At 50.7% G+C, this 24,068-nt stretch overlaps 6 protein-coding genes across 6 annotated transcripts; 3 read left to right on the top strand and 3 right to left on the bottom strand.

Moving 5' to 3' along the window:
• Positions 1-3,651: 3,651 nt before the first annotated feature.
• On the bottom strand, positions 3,652-4,675 carry COL26b_000166 (uncharacterized protein; the record flags this gene model as incomplete). Its single annotated transcript, XM_053173136.1, has 2 exons — positions 3,652-4,496; positions 4,552-4,675. The coding sequence occupies 2 exons, from the start codon at positions 4,673-4,675 to the stop codon at positions 3,652-3,654; spliced, it is 969 nt and encodes a 322-aa protein (XP_053042842.1).
• A 1,628-nt stretch (positions 4,676-6,303) lies between these two features.
• On the top strand, positions 6,304-7,448 carry COL26b_000167 (uncharacterized protein; the record flags this gene model as incomplete). The annotated part of the gene is made up of 2 exons (XM_053173137.1): positions 6,304-6,323; positions 6,377-7,448. The coding sequence occupies 2 exons, from the start codon at positions 6,304-6,306 to the stop codon at positions 7,446-7,448; spliced, it is 1,092 nt and encodes a 363-aa protein (XP_053042843.1).
• Positions 7,449-8,309: 861 nt separating this feature from the next.
• COL26b_000168 (uncharacterized protein) lies at positions 8,310-9,752 on the top strand (the record flags this gene model as incomplete). Its single annotated transcript, XM_053173138.1, has 3 exons — positions 8,310-8,760; positions 8,896-9,069; positions 9,124-9,752. 3 exons carry the CDS (start codon positions 8,310-8,312, stop codon positions 9,750-9,752), a joined length of 1,254 nt encoding a protein of 417 aa, XP_053042844.1.
• Positions 9,753-13,104: 3,352 nt separating this feature from the next.
• COL26b_000169 (uncharacterized protein) lies at positions 13,105-16,533 on the bottom strand (the record flags this gene model as incomplete). The annotated part of the gene is made up of 1 exon (XM_053173139.1): positions 13,105-16,533. One exon carries the CDS (start codon positions 16,531-16,533, stop codon positions 13,105-13,107), a length of 3,429 nt encoding a protein of 1,142 aa, XP_053042845.1.
• Positions 16,534-18,226: 1,693 nt separating this feature from the next.
• COL26b_000170 (uncharacterized protein) lies at positions 18,227-21,194 on the bottom strand (the record flags this gene model as incomplete). Its single annotated transcript, XM_053173140.1, has 5 exons — positions 18,227-19,065; positions 19,115-19,212; positions 19,262-19,822; positions 19,875-19,990; positions 20,043-21,194. The coding sequence occupies 5 exons, from the start codon at positions 21,192-21,194 to the stop codon at positions 18,227-18,229; spliced, it is 2,766 nt and encodes a 921-aa protein (XP_053042846.1).
• Positions 21,195-22,281: 1,087 nt separating this feature from the next.
• On the top strand, positions 22,282-23,827 carry COL26b_000171 (uncharacterized protein; the record flags this gene model as incomplete). Its single annotated transcript, XM_053173141.1, has 6 exons — positions 22,282-22,830; positions 22,888-22,971; positions 23,025-23,160; positions 23,219-23,333; positions 23,383-23,497; positions 23,543-23,827. 6 exons carry the CDS (start codon positions 22,282-22,284, stop codon positions 23,825-23,827), a joined length of 1,284 nt encoding a protein of 427 aa, XP_053042847.1.
• Positions 23,828-24,068: the final 241 nt, after the last annotated feature.

Genomic DNA, 24,068 nt, shown 5'->3' on the forward strand with positions numbered 1-24,068 from the left:
TGAATGGCTGGCTGGCAAGATTGAAGCTCCCACTAGGTCGTCCAAGCCGTCCTGCGAAGCCGTTGCTCGAGCATTCCTGCGGTCCCCCAAGCTTGGACACACGCACGCGGAGCAAGAAGTACATGAGGAGCAGGATCCAGAAAGTGAGGAGTCTCGGAATCAGGTGGTCAAGGTAAGGACGTTGGGGATAGCTGCGCACATGTTGTCCTTGCCTGTCTACCTTGGGTTAGGACGGTCTCGCCCCTCACATCTCACCTTTTTCTGCGCAAAGCAAAGCCTCGTCCAAGTCTCTTCGTAGGTGGCGCCCCCGCGGAGCTTCGGATCCGCGCCGTTGAACATGCCAACAGCTGTTGGTGCCCCGCGCCCTTCTTCTCTTTTCCTCTCTTCCTCAGAGACCGTGTTGCAGGTTCTTTGGCCTTTCCTTCTTTCTTGAATGTGTCTCTCTACTAGGTACATGTCTTTACTGCTGAACATGTCTCTCTTGCCATGTCTCGAGAGGCGGCCACACGGACAGACAGGCCCAACGGGGACACAAGTCGCGGGGATAACTGGAACGAGAATGGAGGAAATGAGTGCTTGTGTAGCTTTGACTGCGTGGTCGCGCGTGTCTGAGATCGGGAGAGGAATGCTTGGGTAGCAGATCGGACTTTGGGGATTCTTACGGCTGGCTGGCGATTGATATCGCGCCGAGCTACAGTTTGGGCACACGTTGTATCTGCACCACACTCCCCTCCCCTCTGTTCCCTTCTCTCTACCTTCTCTCCATCGCTACTGGTCCAACAGTCTCGCGCTTCGCGAAACATGACATGAAGAAGTCGTTTCTACCGCTCACAATGACGAGGTTTACAGGCCCCGACGTGGTCAGTCTCAAGTCGGACGACACCCCGACCCGGGAGAATCACGACCAACCGTGACCCAAGCCAGCCAGACAGCCAGCCCCCCCAGATCTTGTGAAATGTGACAGATTCTGCCGGCTCCTGCTGCTCGCTCCTGACGCGGCGTGACTTTGACAGTTTTCGTGAGATCCTGCACTTACCCCTCCTTTCAACGCATCACTGCAGGAAGATGCCGAGAAGAGCAACAGGATCGTGATTGCTTGACTGGCCCCTTTTCTTTTCCGCCTTGTTCGTGTAACCAATATGGACCCTGCCTGCCTTTTAGGGGGCCATAGTGTGTCTGGACTCTCGTTGAGTCCGCATCTCTGGAAGCTTCCGATTCGAAGGAGCAACCCTTCGAGGAAGATGCATTTGCGCATTGAGATGAGAAGGCGGGAGATGCGTTGATGCATTCCCGGACGGTCATGTAATGCGGCTTTCCGCGGTGGGAGGTTTAGGGAGGGTTGCGCCGATGCGGTTTCCCGTCCGATGGGAGGGACCGTTAGGGGTGGAGGTGTCTTCTGTCTTCCTCTGGGTCTCGTGTCCTTCACACCACTCTGATCACTCACGGGGACATCGTGGGCGCCGGGGAGAGGCCGGGAGGGGACGCGGTGAGAGGGTGTGCTCCTGTCTGAGTGACAAGTGAGGTGGGGTGGTTTTGCACGGCATTGGGCGATATAGCAGATTAGGTTTTGCGTGTGAGTGGCCTCTTTGGGCTGGCTATGTGGACGTGGGCTTGGCTGGTTGGGTGTATCCCAGACGGATCATGATATCCGTCGGTCTCGGCGGCCGAGGTGATGTTTCTGCTGTGAGGAGAGGACCATGTTTCGCACGGGGGGCTTCGAGGGGTGTGCGGGTTTGCGTGTGTGTCTTTCTGGTGAATCTCTTGTCTCGGAGTGGACACTGAAAAGGGTGCGCCCGCTACTGAGCTGTGATCGTGGGATGTACTGGATGGGCAGGTCTGTGTCATTGGGTTCTACAGTGGTCTTCTATTCCTTCGTGGATGGGCTCTGAATTTTGACTGGTGAGTTGTTTTTTGTGGTAGTGGAGTTGGGAGAAAGGGTGATCGTGATTCGATGTTGATCTTCCTCTTCACCACCCCCTGATTTCGAGGTCATGCGTGTTGACAGCTGGCGGCTGACGGGATGTACCGCAATATCTGGGATAGATTGCGGTCAAAATGAAGCGTGATAGAAGTGCCGAGAGTTGAAAAGTACTTCGTAAGCCTCGGCTGTTATTTCTCTGCGTTCTGTGGCGGTGGCCATGCTGCTACATGCTGCTCATCGTCGAGGGTGTCAGTCATGTTTCGTCAAGAGGGCCGAGGAGATACCAAGGGTCCTTTGGATCGAAGAATAGAAGCATATGAAACGGGGGACGCTCGGGGGATTTGATTATATTAAGGACTCGGCCGTGTTTCTCCGTTGTTTCTTGGGGTTCTTGGTCGTAGCTTGGGAGAGATCCTTCTCGCCTCACTGAGTTGTAAACGGGTAATGCCGCTGTTTATATTACTAGGTTGCGTCAAGGAAATGAGAAATCTTGCATCATTATACGCACTTTTGTTCTTTAATCTGATGACGAAGAAACCAAGACTTTGTGGCGGTTTCTTCGCTTCATCTTGCCTTGTTTCGACCTCACATCATCGCGGCTTCAGGGGGTTTCTATTTCCCCAAGGAAGTGAAGCTTCAGTGGAATGTGTCACCCATATCGCATTACGTCAATGGTTGGCGAGCTTTTGAGAATATCGTTGAAGAACCTGGTATGCTTCGAAAGTCGGTGTGATTGACAGTCAACTATAGCAGCGTTGGGTTCTGGGCGTTGAAGCTGCACCAGGCGGTCTATCCACGACACTGGACCACTTTGATACGTATAGCTACAATGGACCTATAAAATCATGAAGGATGTTTACTCTTTGATCGAAAGCTAACACGAAACTCGACATGGTTGATCTGATGTTCATCCTTTCGTCCCTCTAGTCCATCATCGAGATATTTCTCATGGCCTCAACTCATAAGTGTGAGATTATGCATCAGCTGTGGTGGTAGACTGTATTTGAACCGTGGCTTGCTTTGTTTTCCGCAACTGTGAGAGCTATATTTGTTGCCGATTGGGCGCATAATTCATTGCCGACGAGTTTCACTGAGTATCGTACTGCGAATGCTTGAGAAGTTGATGGGCAATGCATTTTTACATTTCGTTACCGCAGTCATATACTCAAGTTGGGCAGCCTCAAGGGAATGTGAGAAGAGCATATCCTGTGGCTAGCCTTTGACCGTTACTATTTATATAGACATGGTGATCGCCTCAACTCTTCCACCTCAAAGCTACGGCAGGGAGCTTTGACCTAGTATGCTGGAAGCTCGCATCAGCGTGGCGTATTGTCTGGAGCAGGTAGCAGACCACGTTTCTTGATAAGTTTACTATCGGCCGGCTCAAAAACTTGGTTGCGCATGAGTTGAAGTGATGAATGATTTCAACCAATTCGGCTCTCATCAGAAACTCCTTTGAGAAATGAGCCGTCTTTGATTCCCCAACCGCGTCGCTGTTTTCCCTGCATCATGAGCAGCGTCTCTTGGTTTGATGCTAGCACCGTGGAAAGACCGGCTTGATTCAAACCCTAAATCATGGTTTGGAATCATATGTTGAAGCATTGCGAGCTTCATACATGATCGAGAACGCCATCGTTGTTCACAGCCGACCTTTGGCATACGAGTCAACATCATCAAGACCAGTTTCAGACGTTGAGTGGATAGCCTTTGATTCATCGCTATCATTAAAATTACTCTGCCCAGTGAGGCAAGTAGAACTTGACGTTCTCATACACAAGGAACGTAACCCAGGTAGCTGGCATCACCCTAACAACACCCGGCATCAGGCCTCGATAGAAGCCCCTGAATCCCTCCTCCTGCCATATCCTCCTCACGACACCTCTGATTCCGCGTCCGAACCGCTCATCAGCATCATAGTTCTGCAGTCTGCTGCGCAGGACTTGGTAGGGGTAGGTAACAGCACCGGCCACAAGCTTCGATACTGTCGAGATGACAACGGTCGCCTCGTTGCTTAGCCGGCCCCCGTTGTCACCCTTCTGCCTCCGGCCGGCAAAGTACATTCTCTTTGCAGGCTCGTACACAGCAAACTGTACCGCGCCATGCGAAACACCGATCAAGCTCACTCCGAGTCCTCGGTAGAATCCTCTCAACCCTTCAGTCATGTACAGTTGGCGCGCCCCAGACCACATGTTGGAGTACGCGCCCACGGCGGTGCGATCAGATGATACCATGCGTGTCTTGAGCACCCAAATAGGGTTCGTCAGGACTTGGGTGAGGGCGCCGGCGAGGGCGGATGAGAGGAAGAAGTCCTGCGTTGAGAGCACCTCTTTCGTCAGACTTCGCGAGTCTGCGCCTGAGCCGTGTGAGGTCGCAAGCGGCCCGGCTTTCCAGTACGCAATGGCGCGCTCAACACGGTTCTTGAAAAAGAAGAACGCTGACCAGCTTGAGGCGTTACCGATGAGATTAGGCGTCAGTCCGCGATAAAGGGATGCGATGGGGCGCGGGTTCTGGGTGAGACTGCGGATGAGGGAAATTGTGGTCAGGCTGGTCGAGGTTCCGGCAGTGCTTCTGTGGACTGCGTATTCAGTCAGTCTTCTGTGATTTCAGATCTCAAAAAGGGGTTTACTTACTTTGCATCCGAGTCTTAACGATATCAAGCGGATGAACCGTCAACGTCGCGACTGAGCCGGCCGAGAGTCCGGCGATGGACTCGACGAGCGCGGGTGAGAGGCCCGCATGTTTGCTGTCTGACATAGAAACGAGACCTTCCGTCACATTTCAAAATGCAGATGTAAACCCACCTCGTGCAGTCTATCGACGTCGGCTCTCGAGGTGGAAGTTGAAGATGGTAGCTGAGTGAGTGAAGCTTTAGTGTGGCTGACAGCAGCTTACAAAAAATTGCTACGTCATTTTTTAGCTCGCAAAATTGCGGCTCCGCCACGATAGTTGGAGCTCTAGCCACAACCGACTTCTTCAACGGCTCATCGTGACGAGGGAAGCAGACGTCAGTGACTCTAGCTGTCACGGCAGTGTTGATGGGTGCATGTTCCAGTTTGGGCCGATCTCTTACATTCGGAAGGCTTAGAAATCACAGGCGCACCTCGGTCATCAATTGCGCATTACCCAATACAACGTTTTCGGCGTTGAGGGCGTACGCAGAATAGCTCATCTACGGAGCGTTTCCTTTCTGCCCCACTGATCTGTTCTTCACGTTGACCTGCTTTTGAGCCTGCCCATCCTGTATCTTTGCTCTGTTGGAATGAAGCGCAGTCGACCCCTAGATCGAGTCCTTCTGGGTCTCCGACTTAGGGTCGATCGACAGGCCCCAACTCCAGATTTCTGTTCGAAAGCTCACTCCCATTGCATTGAGACCAATCCATGATACGGGAAAACGTCTGGGTCGTCAGAGAGGTTTCATTCGATTACATATCTAGTTGTACAGTTCGTCGAGGCCGTGGCCTTCTCCTCCCAAGCCTTCCAAGCCGGATATCCATGATTTCATCCCTGAAATACCAGCTTGCCTGAAGGTATTTTCCGAAAGCCTTGTATAGTACATAAAGTTGACGTCGAGCCGCTTGTCATTTAAGAGAGGGGGGACAGGAGGCTGCGAAGGGTTAGCTTTCAAGTCAGCGACAAATACCGTGAAAATAAAGCATACCGAATGAAAGGCGGGCGAGGCTCGCTGCGAGTGTAGCCTGTGGTTGGAAAGTCAGTTTCAGGTCGATGGTTATCTATCGTTCGACATGTCGTTCGTACCAAGGTAGAGGATCAAGGGAAGGTAGCCACTACAGCTCTGTCAGTAATTTGGTCAAAAGTCATGGAAATGTGATGGAAGCATACTAGTGAATGGCGACGCGGGAGATCTCAATGATCTTGCCAATGCGCTCCTGTAGAATCGATGATGAGTTTCTGTTTGATGCGACGGCATGCAAGCTGCGGGGCGCTGTAGTACCTTGGACTCTTCGGAGAGGGCGAACATATTCACGGCGGTATCAGACTTGGACGTGTGAAGTTTTGGTCTATCCGGTCAAGTCTCGTGCTCGACGGGGGTATTCGCCTGTATACGCGGGGTCTCGTCGTCGTGCGTTCGGACGGGCGATGGTGGATGCGCTGGACTGGACCTGAACTTTTTCTCAGCTGCCTCACCGGAAAATTCGCGACTCCAGTGGGGCCGGAACAACCACGCAAGCTTTCTTATCGGACCTTGCAATGCGATAAGGTACGTACCTTTTCGCAGCTCGACCGCGTTCATGTCGAGGCCAAAATTTCCAGGCGGGAGGTTGGCCAACTGCTGTCATTTCGCCCAAACACACCTTTACCCACGCATTTCATCTTCTTTACCTCTGGGTTCTTGATCGCACTAGGAGTGTCAGAAAACCAAAATGGCGCAGAACAGGCATTGGTGCGTCTCGATCCAAGCGCATGGAGAAGTAAGCTAACCATCTGGTTGTGTAGGGAACAGGACAAAGATGCGACCATCTACATCGGAAACATCGACGAGCGCGCGAGCCCGGCGATGGTTTACGAGATAATGCTCCAGATGGGCCCCATTCACAACATCCACATGCCCCGCGATCGCGTCACCCAGAATCATCAAGGTTTCGGTTTCGTCGAGTTTCGCACCCCCGGAGACGCAGAGTACGCCGCGAACGTGATGAACGGTATCAAGCTATATGGCAAATCGCTGCGCGTCAACAAAGCCAGTGCCGACAAGCAAAAGCAGGCAGAAGTTGGCGCCGAGCTTTTCGTTGGTAACTTGGATCCTATGGTCGACGAAAAGATTCTGTACGACACGTTCTCGCGCTTTGGACCGCTGGTCAGCCTGCCGAAGGTTGCCAGGGAAGACAGTGGCAACTCCAAGGGTTTCGGTTTTATTTCGTACGCCGACTTCGAGAGCTCCGATGCAGCTATAGCAAACTTGCACGGACAATACATTGCCAGCAAGGAAGTCTCGGTTCAATATGCATTCAAGAAGGACGGAAAGGGCGAGAGGCATGGTGATGCAGCGGAGCGTGAACTGGCTGCACAGGCGAAGAAGAGGAACATCGTGCCCGAGATCCAGGCAGTACCGCCAGCTTTCTTGATGAACGGGAATGGCCCTCCTGCAGGCGCCGTACCCGTTGCGCCCGCCGGTTTCGACCCCTCGAACGGTCTACCAGTTCCCGTACCTAATCCTGGGGCCCCTGCCGGATTCGCTCCCCCTCGAGGACCTGCGCAGTACAATGCGGTGCCGCCGCCGCACAATATGGGAGGACCCGGGGCCGGTCGTGGTCACGTCCTCCCGCCTCCTCCGTCCGGTCTGCCAGCACGTCCGCCCCAAGGCCAGGGTGGTTACACCAACCCTGCCGACTTCCACCCCGGCGCCCCCGGGTTCCGTCCTCCTAGCGGCGGTCCTCCGCCTCAAGGGTTCGCTGCGCCTCCGCCTAACTTTCCCGTCCCTCCTCCGGGCCAGACTGGAACTCCTCCCGCTCCTGCGGGTTTTATGCCGCCTCCGGGCTTCAACCCGCCCGGTTTCCCAAGGCGATGAATGGCTCAGGGATGTTGATCGCTTTTACCGGTATCGAGTTGCCCTCAATGGGATATCACAGTAATGCAAAGCAGGCGTTAAGGAAAGGAACATCATGGGAGTTGGTCAAAAATAGGTCGAGAACATTGCAATGGTCTGTCGTCACTTCAAATGGACGGGGTCGCCATTGCTAACAGTCGTATAGATACCTCTGGGGCCATCGTAAATATTATCACGCATTGAAGTTAACAACTGGTGTCGATAGTCTATCAGTGACCCGGAACGTGTTTCTCGCTGTCTTGGCTGTTGAGTACGCTTGACTGAGAAGTTAGTCTTTGTCAAACTTGATGCAGTGACAAACTACTTAATGAAGACAGCTACGTTTGTCTGCATGGGCCTGCATGCATATCCGTCGCGTTTCGGGGCTCAGCGGCGCGTGATGGTAATGCATCTTGGCCTTCGAAACGTCACTACCCCGCATTGCCAGGTCAATAACTAGGATCAATTCCACTGTTTGCTAGGCTCATTGCAAAGGGGTCTGACTAAAAGTAATGCAATTCGAGTCAAATCACGACGTTCAATGTTGTCCCTTGATGGAGTCGTGGACCGTTCTCCTCTTTGCCCGGGGGCCACCGCCTCTTGTAATCGAGATAAGCTCGTCGGAGCCTCCCGATATCCCTTGCATGCATCAGTGTTTCCAGGTCACTAGCGCCCTGTTGCTAGGCACATCCACCGCCTAAGTGGCTTGAACCAGGCCTGTCACGAGTGCTATATGAGTGCGGGGTTCCCCGGCTTACCACTGCTGCAGCGGCTGAACGACCACCTTCACACTCTTTGATCTCATCCAAACCTATTTCCTTTTACCATTCATCGATATTCACCATGGATTCTCAAGTCAAGTATTTGCTTTCCCTTAAGGCTGTCCGCGATCGGTCCAAGATTGTGGGAGAAGCGGCCAAGTCTGGCAAGCTGAGCCACTTTGAGGTTCGGGAAGATAAGCTGGATGAGGTTGTTGACTTCGTTGCTTCTGTGATCAAAGTAAGGGATATCCGATTCTCTCAGTCTTGTCTCCTACTAACATGTCACCTTAAGCGTGATTACGGCCCAGACAAGTTTGACACCATCCCTCCTCACGGGCGCTGGCAACATTTTGAAGTCGGAAATGTGCCCCGCGTCGCCAACATCATAGAGGAGTGGAAGAAGGAGGGGTGCGACAAGACTGAAGTGACCCGCCGTCTCATCGACCTCTTCTTTGTCTCCGTACTTTTGGATGCTGGTGCAGGCGACCACTGGAGATATACAGAGCCCGGAACCGATCAAGTCTATGAGCGTAGTGAGGGAATCGCTGTAGCCAGTCTTCATATGTTCAAGTCCTTGTCTTATACCTCAGGATCCATTCCTATAGTCGATGGCAAGCACTACGGCTCTTTATTTTTCTGTGTATGGAAAGCTTACATGTTTTGAATAGGCAAGGGGCTGCAGAAGCTCCAGACCGACGAGCTTGCAAAGGGCTTCCAAGTGTCTGACAGCAACCCCATGTTGGGAGTTGATTCTCGTGCGGCGCTTCTCAGGAGCTTGGGAGGCTCTTTGCTCGCTCACCCAGATGTCTTCGGAGCTGAAGGCCGCCCAGGTAACCTGGTTGGTAAGTCTCGTATTTTCATAACTTAGATGTAAGTCCCCACTAATGGAACTTCAGACTGCTTGATCAAGTCAGCCGGCGACTCCGCTAAGCTCGACGTTCTCTTCCTCTGGGATACCCTCCAAACTCTTCTTATTCCCTGCTGGCCCAAGGACCGTACGACAATCAATGGCACACCGATTGGCGACGCATGGCCTTTGAGCATTCTCAAGAACACATCCGGCAGCTCTGACCCCGCAGAGGGTATCCAACCCTTCCATAAGCTCACTCAATGGCTTACTTACTCCCTGATGGTTCCGTTCCAGAGGGTCTTGGGTTTGGAATGGACCAACGCAGACTCTCTGACCGCTCTACCAGAATACCGCAACGGCGGTCTGTTCGTCGATCTCGGTGTGCTTGTCCTGAAGAAAGACACGCTCGACCGCGGACTGAAAGCATCGGGTGAAGAGCTGCCCATGTTTGATGCGGGAGACGATGTGATTGTTGAGTGGAGAGCCATGACGCTGGTGCTGATTGACAAGCTGTACGGCAAGATCCAACCCCGCATGGGTGATGGTGTTCAGCTCAGCATGGCGCAACTCCTGGAGGCTGGTACGTGGAAGTCCGGGCGTGAGGTTGCGGCGCAGCGGAGGCCGAAGACGAAGTCGAGTCCCATCATCATCAAGAGTGATGGCACTGTGTTTTAGACCACTCGCATTCATGAAGTAGCCTTCCGAATGGAATTTGGAATTTCGAACTCATCAGCTGCAAGCCAATCTATGGTTGTAACAATCTCGTCTCGATCATCCCTTGTGTCAAATGATAGCTATCTCAGTTTCTTCCCAATCTTCGAAGCTTTCCACAAATTCATCAATGTCGACTCGCGTCTGATTCCTGACGACAACACCGAGCCGTCGGTATATGAGCTCCTTCCCAGACACTCGCTCCAGAGCCAATAGGTATGCCCTGCCACCAATAAACCGCACAATGCTGATCAGCATGAGCAGAAATCTCGGGGGTTCTGGGTATGTTTCGTCGTCAGGAGCATCATCTACTTCTGCAGATCCAGATACAGGAGGTGTCCACCCGGGGTCGTCAACATAGAACTCTGGAGGCTCGTACCAACCAGGTCTGGAAATGACAGGCCGTGGCTTCAAAAACTGCTCGTCCTTCTGAACAGCTTCTTCAAAGGCTATTTTGGATACCTTGCCTCGAATCAATATCGTTCCACTGGCAACTCTTCCGTAGGCATCGACTCCCTTTGGCACTGTAACAGCGGACATCAAACTTGCACAAGATACTGATGTACTGCCGTCTTCAACGTATATAAACTCGATTCTGGCTGGTACAGACACCCAAGACCAGCTGGGCCCAAGATATTCAGCAGGTGCATCGCTGTGTGGCTTCCCTCTGCGCCTCCAAAGCAGAGATCTCAGGATATCATGTCTCCATATCCCAGCAAGGTATTGATCCGGCTCGGGAGGCTTGAAGCGATTTGCGATTCCCGATAATGCTGGCAAGCGATCCATGATGGTGGTCAATTGGCACGACGAATACTTTGCAACTGTTCCCCTCCACCAACGGTAATATCCGAAATCCGTCTCCCACCTTGTTGCATGAACGGGAGGATAGGTTGGGTTTACAGTTGACTCAGGATGAGAGAACGCCCCCTGATAAAGGCTCGTCTCATATCGTGCACCCTGATGACATACCATGTACATCTGTCCTGGAGCAAAATTGAGCGTGCGGCGCGAAAGGAGACCCTCTTGGAAAATCCACCCACGGCCTTGCAGTACGGAGTTGTGGTCCGGCACTTCGGGGAATTCAGAGAGGGTGTCGCGAAGCGTACAACCGAGGCTTTGCAGTACTGAACTCCGAGCATGGTCTTCAGGTAACTCAAGGAAGGTGTCATGGGGACCACCGCGGGTAGAGGGTCGTCCTGGGTAGTACAGAGTTAGGTGCTCCTGGGCATTGCCAAGCTCATCGCGATATCGCAGCTTCGTTTGGTATGAAGGGTTCCCAAGAAACTCCCGTTCTCTCAATAAACCGGAATGAGAGTCTATCGCTGCTGTTCCCGCTATGGTCAAAACGGAGCCCTGGTAAATGGATGCCATTCGAGGACACTCAAGCTCCCAGTCTTGCGTGTCGTCCTGTACGATACACAACGAGTCGATCCACAAGTACTGGTATCCAATAGTATGTGCCACAATAACAGCGTCTCTGAATGTTGCAGGGAGATCTAACGTCTGAATCCCTCTGTGTACGTGGCTGTGGACATTTTCCTTCCTGGTTGATGCGGTCTTCTTGTGGCCCCATCGATGGCTTAGAGTGACGTACTCGTATCTTTCCCCTTGAATTGTTTGAATTAGCCGGACCCGGTGAGCATCTTTATCTATTTGCAGAAGACGTATGGGATTCTCGCTCTGATCTGGTTGTTCAGACGTGTATCTCTCTATACAAATGTGGTCGTCGTGATTGCAGTGCGAAATCCATTGCTTAGCGAGCATCAAGTCTGGAATTTTGTCACATTTCCTGGCCATGAACCCCCCTTTTTGTAAGCTGGAGGTATTTCCTGTGTCCAATCAGATTTTGACATCCTTGAAGGCTTGGCTTTCGGTCTGTTTCTCGGGAGAAATAACTAACGAACTTGCCTTCATCATTCCCAATTAGAAAGCCGGCTCTTTTCTCAAAGCTGAGGAATCTGAAGGAAATAAAACTGCAATCCCAGCTGTGCGTCGGATTGTTAGTCTCCAGATTAGTGCGCCCATCGGACCTCTGGCGAAGCGCTCTTCTTATGACACGACCATCAATAAGGGTTGGTCCTGACGCGTGGCTCTGAATCCAGCTGTCTACTTCTTTCATGGTCTCCAGCCTGTTATCTGAGGAATTCTCCCGAAACTGGGTTAGACAGCCGGCTCTGAAAACCTGACAAAGTCTGCAGCCTCTTTCAGATGACTGTTTTAGAGTGTCCCAGTCGTGATGTTCATATCTGAACTCGGCCAGTTCATGATCATGCACACTGATAATTGGTAGCTGTGGGCGCAGAAGTCTCTCCTCAAGCTCGCGGCAGCGTCCACAGAGATGAAAAGTGACTATGTCAGGTAAACAGGTCGGGATTGAGATGTAAGACAGTCTTTGCCAGTTCCTGAGGAAGTTTCGTAGACGGGACGAATGCCTTGATGATTCTTGCTTATCAGAGACAAGAGGACTGCTCAAGTGTGCTTGAACCTCGTCGGGTTGTGAGTCTACCGCAGGAGACATGATAGATTCGAGCATCTGACATGAAAGTCGAGAACCTCTAGTGACAGAGAGTGACTGCATCTTCGAAAAGCCTGAATGCGGTTGAAAGATTTAAACAACGCTGAGACCAGGCTTCAAATAGGCTGGGACAGAGGTCAGCGTCAGCATCGTGCATGAACCCTTGGCGGCACCCAATCATCCGAGGCTTGGCATTACGAGCAGTGCGAAGTGAGCGAAGAACATAAAGAAGTGGCGTTTAGAACGTTGGCGTGTATTGTCAACTCGGTTGGGAGGTTTCTCGCTAGTGGTTTGCGAATCAAGAAGTGAATACAAGCCCTGAACGTTCTGAAGGTAACCTGGTCTCTGAGGACCAGTGGAGCTTCAGTAGTAAGGGAGATCGCGTGGTTTTCCTGTGACTGCGCGGCTGGATTTCCTGTATACGTCATACCTAAAATTCGAATTATACCTTCGTTATAGATAGTAGTTAAAATGACGGCAGTAGAAAGGACTATCACGACAGAGACGGCGACAGCAGAGACGGCGACAGCAGAGATGACGATGACGATACAGGTGATGACGGCGACGACAGTAAGGTAAGGTAGAGTGCACATGAGCTCATAGGAAACGTAGTCGCTCTAGCACAGCTAAAATAGAGGTCTACTCTAAAGAAGACAAACCTCCCGCAAAGACGTGTGGACGCCAAATCACGTGCGTGATGGTCAGAGATGAATAACCAGGATACATCGTCATTCTCCCAGGCTTCTATTGTACAGGTGATTATATACAATGAGTTTACAAGTTTTCTTTGTCGTGCATTCGCTATGACGAGGATTGCTTCTCTTCAGTCTCCGTTTTGTTTTCCTCCGCGCCGACGTCCTTAAGATCAAGAACGTTCCCTTCCTTCGACTCGTTACCATTCAGCTCCTCGTGCGGGTGCCTCCTCCACTCCTTCAAATATCCAAACGCCTCGTCGTACGTCATGACTTCATCCTTGCCGAAGACATGAACCGGCAAATCTTTCTCAATGTTGTCCTTCTCCTGGCGATATCGACGACCCTCATCACTGAACTTCTTCAGATTCCCTTTGAACATCTTGTACCACTCAGTGTCCCGGTGCTCGTCTCCCTTTTCCAGAGCTTTTCTTCGCCTGTCTTTCAGGCGCCTGTAAAGCTTCCGAGCCTGTGCCACGTCCATTTCATCGAGGGAGTACTCTAGTTGCCAATCAAGCCTCTCGGATTTGGAGACCGGACGTTCCACCACATTTCCGTTGACGGTGTTCCGCACTGTCAAGTGCATACCCAAAAGCTCATCGTCCGCATCCTCCTGTTCTTCAGGTCCGCGCTCGACAGTCTCCTGGCTTGAATGTTCCGGGCTTGTCAAGGGGTTGCTTGGAGCGTCGATCTCATCCGCTCTCGTAGTTAAACCGCTGTCTTTGGCCTTCGATTTGGCTACAAGCTCCGAGAGAATCAGTCCAAAGTTTGAAAGCTTAGAGTCGTCTGAGACTGCGTCTTCGTCGGCTGCTTGAATATCGTCGTACTCGGGCTTTTCATCCACGCTTAGGGCGAGGCGAAGAATGAGCTCCTTAAGACTTGTGTCGCGAGACCGGCGTGCGGCTGAATCCTGCTCCTCGACGGCGGCATCAGACTCAACGTCTTGCAGCAGCTCCGTCTCAGCTGCCTGCGCGTTTGCCTGCGCAGTCTCCGTGAGCTCATCGGTTGTGGTCGCCTTGTCTGACACACTCATTTCGCCTGCCGCATCGATTTCGACTGCCAATGACCCGCTCTCGACGTTCGTGGATTTGGTTTGCTTAACATCCTTGGCGCTGCGGACCAGAACTCCGAGTAAGGCATCGACGTAAGTATCCGCTTCTTGGGGAGATCTTGCCTCTAGCAACCCGCTTTGCTGAAGAGCATCGCGAATGGCTTCGCGCACGTGGTCGACACCCAAGGCATCATCCTCGATAGCTGCATCCACCTTCTCCTGCATTTCTTCCCAGAATTCCTGGGTCTGCAGCTGTTGACTCCTATTTCCGTCCACAACAGCCTCGACTTCTTCCTCAGCCGCCTGTTCCAATTCTGAATCTACGTCTTCAGCTTCCAGTTGCTCACGCTCTCCCTCCTGGACGAGTCCAAGAATCTCCTTCTCGTATTCAGCAATCGCTGCATGTTGAGTCGTCTGGATCTTCTCGATTTGTTCATGCGTAACAGGCTTTGCGAAGATGTACATGAGTGGAGGGTTGGTCGGCCGAGTCTCGATGTGAAGGCGGATTGAACGTCCTGGGAAACGCTTGGTGGCACGGTCTAGCACCTTGTTGAGCAGGTGAAGACTAAGCTTAAACTCCAGGTCTCCGAGCTGTTTGTCCTCTGTACCGTGAAGAGCCAAGTCCATCTCCTCTAGGCTGATGTATTGGAAACCGAAGATGCGCTGAGTGTTGTGATATGCCACAAAGATACCGTCCATTCGGCCCATCCGCACTTGCAGAGAGTATTTGAGCATCGTTGACCTAATCATGTCGTAGTATTCGCGTTCAAAGGATTCCCAGTTACCGAATCGATTCCGAAGTTCGTAACCCAGACCCTTCTGGTATCCCGTGGCATCCATCCGAATGGAGATAACAGATCTAGTTTTCAAGTCGAACATGCCGGTGCCAGGCAAGCGTGAATCATAAGCGTCCAGTTGTGAGCGCATGAGAAAGTCTCCGAAAGTTGTGAAGTGAAAGGCTTCTTCAGCATTCCGCTCCTCTTCCGTAATCTGATCCGAGTTCTTCTTTCTATACCTCTCAAACTCGTCTCGTGGTAGCGTTAAAAGTTTCTCCATAGACTTTCCTAGCATACTAAGGATGCTAGCAAAATCGAATTCCTTGTCCGCATCGATGGAGTAGACCCCATCGCGGAGATGCAGGAATGTAGCGGCTGGCGATCGCATGATTTGGGTAAAGTTGGAATTCTCGGCTCTGAAGGTCTGGCTCAAGGTCGATGCATTGATCGGCCGCCACGCAGAAAGCAGGAAGTGAAAGTGTGATAGCATCGCTGTCATGCTCGAGGTAGATCCGCAGTACCTCTTCTCCAGCTTTGAAGCAAGTCCAAACAAAGTCTGGTCTTTTGAAGAAGTGACATATTTCTTCAGCGCATTGAAGTCAAATTCGTTGATTGGCATGATGTTTGCCAGGTAGGGGTCGAAGTTGTAGACTCGAGAGTGCGGGTCTTGCAACTGGTAAACCCCAGGATTGAACAGGGCTCTATCAAGACCATATGACAACTTTGGTACTTCAGGCATGTCCTGCTCCACCGGTTGCAGGGCCAGCTCGTTCGCATGGACTCTTTCGACATTCAAGGGTCGCTTGGATTTCCCTTTCTTTTTAGGATCGGCCGACTTAGTGTTTCCGTCGTCGTGTGTCTTCGATGTTGGGGAACTGGTAAAAGCGCTAGATGCTGACGCATCGGCAGCCGCAAGAGCAAAGCGACCGGCCAACGATGTCAATTGCACCGCCTTTCTCTCCCCAGCTGCCTTTTGCTCCGACATTCCCTGCGATTTGGTTGAACTCTTCGGTGCCTTTGAGCCTTTTCGTGGTTTCGTTTGCGCATCTGATTCTCCAACCTCTTTCGAGCCGGCGGGCTGAGGCGAAGATGCTGTTTCGCTCGGTCGTTTCGTCAAGCTCTCGAGAGGGATCTGCTGGTTGCCCAGAACATCTTTCAGAACGTTCAAAGTGCCCTTGACCGTGGCAATCTTGGCCTTCAGCTTTTTTGTCTGTCGCACTAGCGACGCATCATAGAGAATAGGCTTCTCCCCCTTCCCGGTCGTGTCGGAGTCTTCGGGGGACTTTGTCGCCTCTCTGTGCAGGCCAGCCATCCTATTGTTGATCGAACGATAGCTTCTTTCGAGGCTCTGTAAAGATTTATAGACATCCATGATAACTTCGGGAGTCGGCTCGCCCGTGGAGACCTGCGGGGTTTGATCCGAAGTCCCTGTCTTCTTCGTTGGAGTGATTCGGCGGGGAGTCATCGGGCGGCGAGGTCCCTTGGATTTCTTCTTTGGCTTCTGCAGTTGCTCGTCGGTCGAGTCGGCCGTTGCGGCTTCGGAAGCATCTGGTGCCTGGGCATCGTCTGAGTACGTTCGGCCACCAGCAAGGGTGGCGTTCGTGAGGAAGGGAGGTCGAACTCTACATGGCGATGCTGTAGATGGTTTGCAGGACACGCAAACATGCGATACCCTGAGGCTTTGAATACGCAGACGGTTCGCACGGAACATTGCGTGGATTGTCGACGAGTTCCCTGGGGCGCATTGGGGAACTGTGCAAGAGGGTGGGCTTGTAATCGGTCTTGAATTTTTTTTTTTGTTGGTTCTACGGCGCGCAATGATTGACGCGACCGGGTCCACCTGCCGGGACGACCTTAATTGCCATGCTGATCCCTGTACGTACTGCATAGTACACTCCGTTGCGTTGACAGCGTCCGCCCCCCCTTTTTTCCCCGCTTATACAAAAACATAAAAAAAAGCTAATTTTACGCTATAATACGTATTTTTCTACATTATACGCCAAACGCACTAAATCTATTACTAAAACCTTAATTACTATTAATTATTATAGTTATAATAGTATTTAAATATATAACTATATAATAGAGATATAAAGTATATATCTAATACTTCTATGATAGTTAATTTACTTATAGAGGTATTACTAACCTAGTTCATTACTTTATTTTATACTAATTAATTAATAAAAAGTTTATATTACTATTGTAAAAGACTAAAATAATATTTATTAAGGAACAGGAAAAAAAACTTATAGTATAACTTTATATAGCTAGTTAAATTAAGAATAAATAAACTATTACCTTAAGCGTTAAGCTATAAGTAACTTAGATTTATAGTAGAGTTAGTTCTTTATTACCTATATTATCCTCTTCCTTAAATATATTATAGAATAATATAAATATATTATTAGCGCTATAATAAGAAGCTATAGGTATATTATCTATAAATTAAGTAATTTAATAAGAAGTTAAGTTAACTAAAGTTAAGTTTAATTAAAATAGTAATATTAATAAAAGTAAAGTATTTTAAAGCTAAATTATGTATAATAGATTTTTTTTTTATTTCTTCTATATTATTATTACTTTTTAGTAGTAGGATAGTTTTAGAGCTCTTTATAATAATAGAAAAGCTATAGTTAAGTATATACTTTTTTTATAATATAGATTTAATTACTACTAAATTATTAATTTTAAGTTTAGTTTTAATAATAATAACTTTAGTAATAGCTTCTTTAATAACTTCTTTAATGGTAATAACTTAATAAACCCTTTTAATAAATATAATAATTCTAATTAATAGTAAAATAGAGCGTTAAAGAGGATCTCTAGTAGTATTTTATACTAGTTATTATATATATTATTATTTCTAAATACTATTAGTAATAAATAATAAATAATTAATACCTAAAAGGATTATTATTTACTTACGAAGCTATATAGTAGTATTTAAAAGGTATTATAATATCCTTAAATAATAAGATTTAATGAAAATAGATTAATTAAAGCTATTAGAATAGGTTAATTACTATACTATAAATATCTATATAACGTTAAGTAAATATATATATATATATATAGGGATTATACGTGCGTAATTTCAATAAAAAGTGGGGGTGGACGCTGTTAACGCAACGGAGTGTATCTATGATCCGTCTGAAACAACCTCACCTCTTTAGCCCTGCGAGCAACACTGGACGGGAATTTTTACTTGGAATTCGATTAAGGGCATTTTTTTGTGACGGGATCAAATGGGTGATATCAGCCCAGTAGCCGCCCGTTTCGCTCGGAAGCGATACATGTGGGGGGGTATTATGCGTTCCCAAACAACCACCAACTCACGTCAAACCAAATACCGTTCCAGACGCCAGATCCTATGCCCTCTACAAACGAAGCTCAACCGAAGCTTATTCCTTGCCTGTCAACGCGTAAGATGCATACACTGTCGCCGTCTGTCGTGCTGCCTCGGCATCTGCAAACATTGCCTGTACCTCAAAAGAGTCGGCTAACATGCCATCTGCAACACTCATCCACAGCAAGTTCCCACTCCGCTTGGCCTGCGTGGAAGCTGCCTTCGCGCTCTTGAGAGCCTGTTCTCCCACCACGTTGTCGAATAGCCTGTACCGCATGATGCTCAGGGCTATCGCCAAGCAATGTGTGTTCCCCGTAACCTTTGAGCCATTCAGCGAGTTTGTGATGCTCGTCTTGATCTGGTGCATTGACGGAGGAGGATTGGTCTGAGCTGTTGCTTGAACAAGATTGAAAGCAGTCCGGATGTCTGGGTCCTGGTGCTCGATACAGTGCCCCCTCAACTTGTCCAAGAGTTCGGTTGAAGTCATTGAATCGCGGTATGCGGGATCTTGGAGAATCCAAAGACGATTCAGACCAGCGAGAATGCACAGCTCCATGTATGCTGGTTTCTTGCCGCTGGAATTACCAAAACCCGCCAGTAGGTCCAGCCGTTCGTCCTCAAATAGAATGAGAGCGGTCTCAAGGTCGCCCGTGCCTTGATGGTAGACTCCTGAAAGGTATAGCGAGAAGATGTTGAAAATGTCGTTGACAGCTGGCGTAATCGCTTGCTGGAGTTGAGCCACACACTGCTCGACTTTAGACCATTGGCTATGAGTGGCAAAGTACAGTCCAGTCAGAGCTTGCAGATAGCAGAACATCTCAGTCCTCCACTTGGCCTGCTCGATAGACCCCTGCAGGGACGAGCCAGACAACTTTGGCACCACTTCTTTGTTCCCTTCGATCGAATTAGCACACAGTCCAATTTGAACCACATTTAGACTCACACTTCGCCAATACTTCAAACCCCTCCTTCCAGAACTCGTGACTTCTCCTAGATTCTGGACCAGGTCTGTACATGCCGGCAAGGCCACTAAAGGTATAACTGCATGGCATTAGCATTGCGCCTATGCAAACAGCTCTGGGAGACTTACGTCAAAACGACAATCTCGAGTCTATTCATGAACGTCATCACCACGTAATCGTGTCTCGATGACCCTGCTCTGAGAATAGCGCTCGTGTCGTCACTCAGGATAGCGGCTGGTGCCGAATGTTTGTTGATTGGGATCAGAATCTCAGGATTCAAGTCGCTCCATGTCGAAGAACCCATGTTGTCATCCAGCTTCGCTTGAAGAGACTTCAGCTTGTGTATCAAGATATCCGGCGTCTTTTGGTGCATGCTGCAGGCTAGATCGAGAAGCAATGTCAAGATTTCTAGCTGCGGAATTCGAACAATCGGGTCGAATTGATACTTCGATACCTGAGCAAGGCAGGTTTGCACACGCTCAATCGTATCAAACCGAATCACCCGAAGCAGTGCGAGACCTTCGAGGAGAGAAGCAAACACTACCATTGCGCTATCGTGACGCTCAATTGCCATTATCGCAAGAGAGCGAAGATTTTCCAGCAATGGGGCATCAGGAGGAGTACCAGCATGCACATGGAATGTAGCCTTCAGCAAGCGGAAGGCATAGACCCAATGATGGTGCTTGAAACTGTTCCATGAGTCAGCATATCCACGTTCTCACTATAACGGGAGCGACGCACGTCTGAGAGTCGGATATGTTTCTGTCAATGGCAATGAAGGCCGCCTTTTGATTTCGTTGAAAAAGTACCTTAAGCAGCAGGTATTGCATGCAGTACTTCAGGTCAGCGTATCTATGCTAGGGGTATATCAGTACGGTGATCAGCACGGCGGAGCTGTGTGGAACCAACCTTCTCGCAAATAGTAATACCCTTGCTGAGCGCCGTCTCGGCCTCTTGAAGGTTCTCAGTCTCCTCGCAGAGAATGGAGGCATATCTCAACCGTGCCCGGGCCTCTTGTCTCGGCGATAGACGGTTGCTCTGGAAAGCCGCCTCAAGGCAGGCGAGTCCGGTAGTGATCAGCTTTTGGTATTCGCGCACCTGCTCCTCCGCTAACGACGCAGCGACCTTTTGGACGCCGCGGTGAGCTTTCTCGAAGCATTCCTCGGCAACGTGTATGAGGATCGCGGTGGTATCGTAGGATCTCGCTTTTGTGGACAGTGCCGGGGAACCCCGCGATGACACCGCCGGAGAATTCATAGACGATATGGCAGGCGACTTCCTCGCCAGACTGGGGGACCTGGCAGGTTGGACGACAGGAGAGTTCGCGTGGTTGGGCTCTGGACTCGGTTGTACTTGCGAGGGTTCCGCGAAGGCTTGATTTAGAACGGGGACACTCTGGTTGTGACCCATTGATGGCGGAGAGAACTGGGCATACTGCGTCGCCTGCGGTTGTACGTGCTGCGGCTGTTGCTGAACCTGATGACGAGGCTGCGGCTGGACCGGTTGCTGAAAGTGTTGCTGGTATTGGGCTTGATGTTGCGGCTGTTGCGGCGTGTGCGGCGGGTACTCGGCGAAGGTCGGCGCTGCTGGGGTCGGCACGGATGCTGTAACGAGGGCGGGCGATCGCACTGCTTGAGTATTCTGGGGAGGAAAAGCAGCGTGAGGTACGTGGGGAGACACAAAGGGGGAGTTCATCACATTGCTGTGGGCAAAGGACTGTTGGCTTTGATGTTGGGGATAGTGCTGCTGCGGCTGCGGCTGGTGCGGTTGCTGCTGCTGCTGCGGGAAGTTGCCGCCGTAGGCAGGAGGATAGTGGCCGTAGCCGTTTGGCTGCATGTTCATCGGCGCGGGCGCGGGAGGTACAATGGGAGAAGGAACGGGCGATTGATGGAAGTTGCCATGGGAAGGTTGCGCCTGTCCGAGATTGCCATAGGAGGCATTCTGGAAGGTTTGGTTCTGGCCGTTAGAGTTGCCATTGCCGTACGGATCGTGGTATGTCTGAGGTAGGTGCTGCTGGCCATTAAAGGCTTGCCCCGAAGGCAAGGAGCCCCGGTAGGTCATCTTTGGGACTGCATAGGGAGCGCAGGCGCAGACGTCGCTACAAATCGTCTCGATGGCCGCCTTGTTGAATCGACTGCGACAAGAACTGGGCTGATTGTTGCGACGCGGTTGCTGTCCAATAGCCGCACCTGCAGGTCGCGAGGCTCACGTCAGGAACCACTGGCGGGAGATGCCCAAGAGCCCCTGCACGCCTTACATAATTACACGTGCATGGGAAGGGGATCCACTTAGACGAGACTAGGTAGTCGGGTCATCGACCGGTGCACGGGACACCGAACCCATGACATTCGAGGCGGCTTTGGGTTGGTCCCGTCTCGCCTGGCTGGAACACATTGTTGCCAGAACCTACGCAGTACCTGTCTTCTTTTCATTCGACGATTGTCATTTTCATGGAAGCGGGCGAGAAGCCCGTAACTGAGACTGATGGTCTTGAACCCATCGCCTCGACTGGCCGAGAAGAGAACACTAGGAGTGCTCGCCTCCTGAAGCTACGTAGTCGGCCAAGAATGAGTTAAATGTCCGACTCAACAGCCCACTCTAATTGGGTGGCTAAGTAGCCTGTGCCTCGGCTCAACTCGAGCTGCCTCTGTATTTTGGGCTGCTCAACTGCTAGTTTTTCTTGTCCACGCTCTCGGGACTCGTACATATGCTCGCATAGGAGCGAATTCCTTCTCTGCAGGACGGGCGATCGGTGAACCCGGTGCCGATCTACCTCATTGGAATGAGCCTCGGTGCTGCACCAAAAGAAGACAAGTCGTCCGCTTGCCTTTCTGCCGCCGTTGGTGTTTGTCCCAGCGGTAGCAAACAAGCTACGGGGCATTTTGGGGGCCCCTTGGGGGCTCCACCGTCATGACTTGAGTCTCTGTCCTCCATTTTCACATGGCCATATATAATTTTAACGTGATAGCTCTCAACTTCGTCCCGTTTTCTGAGGAAAGGTTGCATTTTGATCACTCTGTGACTTTTTGAGCGCTTGTCTTACCTGACCCCAACCTTCAAAAACAACCTAGAGGCGCCACTCCCGCCACTCACCGTTCCTTCTTAAGCCAATCTGTCTCGAGCGTCACTCTCCCGAAATCTCCGAATCATGGAGTGGCTAGGTCGAGCCAAGATCAACTTCACGCATTCGCCGGCACCTCTGTCGCTGAAAGAGAAGGATGGCTCCAAGACCGATATTCTCAAGGTCTGCGAAAAGGTCATACCGCCGTGCCAGATGAACCCGCTCCTGTTCAATGGCCACGTGCAAACGATGTGGACGGCGACGAAGCAACACGGCCCCCCTATCTACTACAAGCGCCATGTGTTCGACGCCGACTCCAGGGCTGTTGAGGGTACATTTGCGGTTGACTTTGTGACGAAGCCTTTCGAGGAGACGGACGAGACTCTCCCGCCCCGAACGGTCTACTTCAAGGACGATGAGCTCGCGGCACTGCCTTCAGACGACGAAAGGCCACAGCTGGTCGTGCTTCACGGTCTGTCTGGTGGATCTCATGAGATCTACCTACGACATGCGATTGCACCGCTTGTCGAGTCTGGAGAATGGGATATCTGCGTTGTCAACTCACGAGGTTGCGCTAAGAGCAAGTTCACCAGCGGCACGTTGTACAACGCAAGGGCAACTTGGGATTTCAGACAGGTCGGTTGCTCGTCAGTATTTTCGAGCGAGAAGTGACTAACACGATGTTGAAATCAGACGGTCAAGTGGTTGAGAGAAAAGTTCCCCAACCGGCCTCTGTTTGGTCTGGGCTTCTCCCTTGGCGCAAACATGTTGACAAACGTGAGTGGGAGCTGTTAACTGCTTTTTGTGTGTATCTCATACTGACTTGATAGTACTGCGGTGAGGAGGGTACCAACTGTCTGTTGACGGCTGCTATCGTTTGCTCCAACCCCTTCAACTTGGAGGTCGCCAACAAGGCACTGAAGAGAACACTCATTGGAAGGGAGGTTTACCAGAGAGTTATGGGCCGTAAGTTCTCCATATTTTGGTTTAAACAACTCAACATCAAACTAACACATGGATGCAGAGAGCATGAAGCAACTCATCAACGGCCACAGAGAGGCGATGGAAAAGTACACCAAGCTAGACCTCGAGCGTCTCAACAACGTCACGTACCTCGATGAATTCGACAGAGAAGTCCAGTATGTGTCAAAACTTAGTGAAAAGCCAACTCTTTACTGACTGCCGCAGGTGCATCAGCTGGGGTTACCCAACGGAGTCAGCATACTACAGAGATGCCTCGTCTTGCGATGCCATCTTGGCCATCAGGGTTCCCTTCCTCGCTCTTCACGCCAAGGACGATCCGGTAAGTGTTCCCGCCATGCGCCAAAAGATGATTTCATGCTCACAGACCCGACAGATTGCAGTGGAAGAGGCCATTCCTTACGAAGAGTTCCAAAAGAACCCCTACACGGTTCTGTGCACGACCTCTCTCGGCGGCCACCTTTGCTGGTTTGAGCCGGGTGGTGGAAGATGGCACGCCAAGCCGGTCACAAACTTCTTCAACCACATGGCTTTCAACGTGGATCATAACGCATTGCCTCCCAAGACGAACGGAATTCCCGTCACCAATGGCAGCGCAGAGTACCACTTTGATGCAGCAAAACACAGAATGGAGATCAAGGTCCGGGAGTAGTAAGGTTGCATAGAACGTCAAAACAGTGTGTAGATTTAGCCATTTCCCTTTCATTTAGACGTGTCTGGAGATTATACAGAGCTATAGACAGGGAATAAGACAAATAGATGGACTCGCCATAAAGATAGATGTACATCACTAGTTGGCCACCCGACGTGATGAAGAATGCCCTAGGTAATGCATTAAGCTGATGCGGAAGGGCAAGATCCGCCGTGGTATCTGCTCTGAACGCCACCAAAAC

Source organism: Colletotrichum chrysophilum, assembly GCF_026319265.1.
Source record: "Colletotrichum chrysophilum strain AFK26 chromosome Unknown scaffold_1, whole genome shotgun sequence".
In the NCBI taxonomy this organism is placed as follows: Eukaryota; Fungi; Ascomycota; class Sordariomycetes; order Glomerellales; family Glomerellaceae; genus Colletotrichum; species Colletotrichum chrysophilum.